The 6,000-nt window shown below is 42.1% G+C and overlaps 1 protein-coding gene across 3 annotated transcripts in view; it reads right to left on the bottom strand.

Annotated features, from left to right (window-relative positions):
- Positions 1–1,406: 1,406 nt before the first annotated feature.
- KLF3 (Kruppel like factor 3) overlaps positions 1,407–6,000 on the bottom strand; it is a 33,657-nt gene continuing 29,063 nt past the window's right edge. For all 3 annotated transcript variants that reach the window (XM_028505786.2, XM_036019751.1, XM_036019746.1), the window contains exon 6: positions 1,407–5,061. In XM_028505786.2, the coding sequence (XP_028361587.1) occupies positions 4,880–5,061 (182 nt within the window). In that variant the 3' untranslated portion in view covers positions 1,407–4,879. The remainder of the gene's footprint in view (positions 5,062–6,000) is intronic.

Genomic DNA, 6,000 nt, shown 5'->3' with positions numbered 1-6,000 from the left:
TTGTCTCTAATTAAGCTGAAGACAGCTAAGCACTACAGCACCATTGCTACCCATCACGACCGTGGCCACCTCAGATGACAGGAAACGGTAACAGGTTCAGTTTCTACATGAAAATGAATGTACCCCTGAAGGGCAATTTATTACTGAGTTTTGTGCTGCAAACATACACACAGGCCATTCTGGTCTTTAATAGTGTAACTCACACATCTGCATGTTCTCACTGTTATCTCAACCTGTTCTCCCCTGAGAGAGCCCCTGCTTCCCTCTAGCGCACACTAGGACTGATAACTTGCCCGGGGAAGGCTCCCAATCCCTTCTTTCGACCCAACAGCGTCTAAAATATTGGGCAATGACTGTGAATGAGCACGTGCGTGCAGTGAACATCCTTGTGTTGTTCAACTGTTCCTCCCAGACTCCTCATAAAATCTGCATTTGCCCCAGTCCTCACCATGCACGTTGGCAGAATCCGGCTTTAACATACTGTCTCCTGGGTTGGGTCTCCTGAACTCAGCAAGTGTCGTCTCACCCATATCTGCAGTATCAGGCATGGCAGCATTACAGCCAACCATCTAGACTAGTCCAAGCCAATATTCCACTAGGATGCTAGCTTCATGCAGTATCTTTTCAAGCTTGCAGTCCCCTATCTCAGGATAAAAGCAGTTTCCTGGAGAAGGCTGAATTCAACCTTCCAACCTCTTTCCTCTCTCCAACCTGTGAAGGTGAGTCATGTGATTAAGTGCCAGCCAGACATTATTTCACAACTTGTTACAATGCAGTCTGGGCTGGAAGCTGCTCGAGATCTAAAAAGCCAGTATCTTTAGCGGGAGTGGGGGAGGTAGGTTACATTTCGCTCTAAACGAAAGAACTCTAAATCCTCATCGGAAACTCCTTGTTCTCGTGACTGTGGGCTGGGCAGTGCTTGCAGACACAGCTTACGCAAAAATGTTTGTCCAGAAATATTTACTTTAGTGCATTTGTTGCCTCATGCCTGATTCCCCAACTCCCAAAGAATCCTGAGCTTTTATTTTAAAAAATGAAGTATTTAACATGCGCCTTTTAATACAAAGCACTGAAATTTTGGGGGAACAGGTAAATGTCACAAACAAATGGCCACTCCAAGACATGCATTAGGTGAGTTTGCAGCCATATGCTGGGTTGTCTGCAGGTTTATAGTTTGTGCTTGGGTTTCCTATTGGCCATTATCAGGAAACAGGGGAATCCGCTTTAGGGCTGAGTTCATTTTCTTTAGTGCATCTTTCAGTTACTCTGTTTCCCTTTCCCTCCATCAACCATGGTTGCCTATCAGAGCGATTTACTTGGAAATTTCTAAGTAGGGTCTCTTCATGTGATGTCGCTGAGCTTTGTTCCTTGCGATCCCTGCATATATAGTAATCACATGATCACACTTAATAGTCTGATGGTTTTATTAACAAGTATATAATACATATATTGCATACTGTATATAGTATATGAGGGCTGTACAGTACAAATTCATGTTCACAGTTTGACATGACAAAATGTCATTACTGAATTCCCATTGGACTACAGAGTAGAAACAGAGAAGGTACATTAAACATTCACATCTTTAGTAAGAAAGATTACCAAAATGTTTCAGTATTTGCAAGTATACTAATGCATGCTAAAAACCTTTACCCATTCAGTCTTATTAGCTTATAAAATATATTACACTTTATTAAAAATTTCTGCATAGTTTATACAAGTATTAAAGTACTGTCAATGTAATAATCCTGCTATACTTGCAGGGATGGGTTAAGAGATGCTAAGCAGAAAGATTATTTTGACCCTCTAACACTAAGTACATAACAGCGAAAAAAAAGTGCTAGTATTTGTAAAACATAATATTGTAGCCCTCGTTTAATGCATGGAAAATGGCTTTGTAAATGTATTATTTCTGAAGTAAATTTGCAATCATTTAGAAATTATTATCCTTGACCAAGAAGAGAATAAATACCACTCTGAGCAACTTCATGTATGAAAGAAATTCCTTCACAAGATGACTGTATTTTCAAACCAGCAGATTTACTGTAAAACTTTAGGTCTTTGAGATTGTCTTTAACACAATCTCACCAGGAATGATGGGCAGACATATACAGTATCGGCAACACTCTCTCAAACCCCGCATTAGTGCAACACTGATAGTGCAGATGGGTGTAAGAAAATACACATATGTAGTTCCCCTGTAGATCTGTCCCCAGGCTCTTGACATTTCTGCATGTTTAGCATTTCCTCAGATGAACGTAGCTCTACTTTGCCAGCCCCTTCTCCAGACCAGGCGACTCAGAACGTTAATGCCCATTTCTGATGCAGGTTCATATTTTACAACTCGAAAACATGACGGGTTCAGATGGAATCTTCCTGACTTCTTCCTCAAGATGGCACTTGGATAATAACTGAAGAAATTCTCTAGCAATTTATACACTAACTCCATGTTTACAAATCGTTCTCACCCACGTAAATATTGCAGTTAAAATCACCACGGATAGAAGCGTGGCACATCATGAAAACCATACATTCAAAGGGCATCTCATCTTGTTTGAGGCCTCCCACAATTACAGCTAGAAATGACTAAGAGACTAAATTTCTCAACTATCTTAGTAAAATACAAATATATATAAAAAAAGTAAAATTTGGAAAGAGCCGATTGGTCAAGTATGTAGCCTAGCGTGGGAACAGAGAATGGCTTCTCTGGGTTGCTTTCCCCCCCAAGTTAAAAAGGAACTTTGTTAATGAACTGTTAACATAATTGAAGCAAGCTAAATAATCCTGTAATAGTCTCTGCAGGGTCTTGCTTGCACTTCTGAACAGAATTTTTATATGCCATGGCGCACAATTTCCTCAGAACCCATGCAACTTTCTATTACTGGACTCAGACTCAAAACTAATGATTCAAGAGCCATTTTTATCCCTCGATTCGTATCTTAGTGGCAAACATACAAACAAAAAAAAAAATGAAAGAAAGGAAGAGCCCAATTAGGATGTTTTAATCAAATTGTTCTAAGCAAATTCTGCAGTGCTTAAAAAAACAAAACAAAAAACCCCAAGTGCCAGATAACACATTACTTTTCGCTTCTCAATCACATTTCCTTTCAGTCGGTTCAGAGAGCTGTTGAGTGAGATCTCTCAGGTGCACCGTCCTTACAGCGAACTTTTATGAACACAACGCCAAAGTAAGCTTCCCACACAATCCGCTCCGCAGGCCTCCAGAATCACTCATTCACTGATGCGCTAGAAATAGTGTGTTCCTCCCAGGTGAGGCCGTGTTGGGTCCTGAGCTGTGGCTGGGATGCATCTTCTGGATGCCATTCTTCTCCATCCTCTACGAAGGGCCATTTGGTCATACGCACCCCCGTTTGACCACCGCCACTAATTCCTTCAAATTTAGGACCAACAGCATCTCTACACATGAATTATTTTTATTGGCATATAGACTACGGTGCTCAAAAGCCTGCTTTTGAAAAACTTCCCCCAAATAATGGTACTATTTATCTTCAACATAAACACGAGTCATTTTCAGCCTGTTCTTCGGACAGGAGGACACTTGATAGTGAAAGGAGATTGCCAGCCCCGATGGTAAACGTTTGCAAGTTTTTGAGCTACATATATGAATCCCTGAACTGTGATTTTTCTGTATTTTTCAGAAATCTGTCCCCCAAGTAAAGGTCTTTGTGCTTCACAACTATTCACAAATAGCATCACTCAGGTCTTAATGAACCGACCCAAGCACTAGCAGATGCTTATTCATGATACGTGTCATGCATGCAAATGACAGCCAATTTGGCACCTTATAGCTCACACAGCCTCCGTACGAAAGCTGTGTGAGAAATCTGATATGGGGATATAATTGCTTATGTTTCCTTGCTTGTGATAAAAAGCTCTAAGTAGGTTGGGTAAAAGGCCATTCAGACCTTATCCAAAAGATTTTTTTTTTTATCATTACTAGGCAATTATTTTTGTGGTGTCCTTACTATCTGTGCTTGATAATCTCCATTAAGGACACTGCAGGAAAGGAGACCGGTGCCTGGGGGACCCCATCAGTACTTGGCTTTGTGGGACAGCTTAACACGGCTGGACATGCACAGAGACTGAAGCTCTAGGAACGCCCTGCACAGCCAACTGAATGATAACATCTCCCCGGGGATCCCTGGCTGGCTTCCTTGTTTGCCCCTCTGCCCCAACTCCATGCGATGCAAACACATCCTTTGAACTGAGAATCACCTACATCAACAGCTCTAGCCCATCTTCCAGTGGTGACAAAGATCTCCTTACTAGCTGCAGGCACCAAGGAGGGTAAGGGACTTAATTTAGATGGCGTGATAAATCCAAGCTGACAAGCAAGACTGCTGAAGGATGATGAAAGAGCTGGCTGCACCAGCCCGGAGTCTTGCTGCCCTTCTAGCTAACCCGGGAAGGGGTCCACCCATCTGCTGCTGCGCAGCACTAAACGTGATCACGGGGCTCAGAGGTATGAATGTCTCTGGCAAGGACTACCAGGCTGGATACTGTATTTCTAATACATTTACTTCTTTAGAGGAATACATGGACAAACCGACAATTGGTTCTGTTAGTTTACATGTTCCCTTGTTCTCATTACATTAAACGTATCTGTAAGAAGGGTTTGCTTAGCATCCCCGGAAAAAAAAAAAAAAAGTGTTCACATTCTTTAGGTCTGACCCGTGGTAAGGAGAGGGGGGGATTAGAATATCTACTACTGACCATATGGAAGTTTGAATGATATAAATTCAGAGATTCAGACCAGCTGAATCAAAATTAAAATGTACATGTAAAAAATGAGTTAGACAATTGGGGGGAGGACGAGAGAGCCGGGCGGGTGGGGTGCCAAGGCGGGAGGCGGAGACACTCAGACTAGCATGTGGCGTTTCCTGTGGAGGGCGAGGTGGTCAGAGCGGGAGAAGCTGCGGTCACAGTCCGGACACTGGAAAGGCTTGATGCCAGTGTGTTTCCGAAAATGTCTTGTGAGTTCATCAGACCGAGCAAACTTCCATGTGCATCCTTCCCATGTGCATTTGTAGGGTTTTTCTCCTACAAAAAGAAAACAAATGAAAAGAGCTTATTTATATATATATTTTTTGGACAGCAAAAGACTGTTAGTAAAGGCAGTAACATTCAATTTTTCAGCTAAAGCTCCTGACATATTATCACAAAGGTGTGTTTATCCATTTGTCCCTCAATAACAGCGCCTTGTAAGCCACTCTAGGACAGGCAATAGAAATTTAATTAATTCTCTTTAATATTTAACTGGCTTGTTGCCCCAGCCCCCCAAAGGAGGGAGGTAATTTTAAGAGTGCTTAAAAAAGCAGAAAGGTGCAGAAATCCATTCCGAGGGGCTGAATAATTTTGGTTTTGTCCTCAAGAGTGGGGACTAATACCTTAAGGAACACCTGGTGACCTGTATTTGTCTACTGTCAAGTCTTAAACCTGCTCAGGAGTTCAGTTACCTGCAGTTCTAGCCATTCGAAAAGTCCAAACTCAGAATTTGTGGAATGATCATGTTCTTTTGAATAGTTTTCCAAAAATCTAGAATTGCTATGAACTAAAATATCTGTTGGGATTCCAACATCTTTTGATCAATCAACAATAACTTTGCCTAAGACTAATGCTGTGATCGGAAGCACTGAAAATACAGCGACTCCTCCCCACGCTGCCAGAAGCCAGGCTTCTCCAGTCCCCTCCAGTGGGAGGGGGGTGATTTGCAGAGGAGGATCCTAAGACCGCTGGGGGGACACCCTAGGGACAGCCATGATGAAGACCCTTACAAAGAAAAAGGCTTTTAGTGGCTGTCTCACACATTCACGTTAGTAAAAATAGGTAATGGGTATCGCAAATTAATTCCCATTGCCTGTTCTCTAGAAACCTGTCATTCCTTGGCCTTCCGGTGTAATATTCAGAATTTGTCTTAACTGCTTTGCAGCACAGGAGATAAATGCTAAGAGGTATTTTCTCCTACATCTGAATTCTTAC

The sequence above is a fragment of the Phyllostomus discolor genome, chromosome 1 (genome assembly GCF_004126475.2).
Source record: "Phyllostomus discolor isolate MPI-MPIP mPhyDis1 chromosome 1, mPhyDis1.pri.v3, whole genome shotgun sequence".
NCBI lineage: Eukaryota > Metazoa > Chordata > Mammalia > Chiroptera > Phyllostomidae > Phyllostomus > Phyllostomus discolor.
The sequence above is the reverse complement of the archived record's forward strand: the minus strand, read 5'-3'. Positions and strand labels throughout refer to the sequence as shown.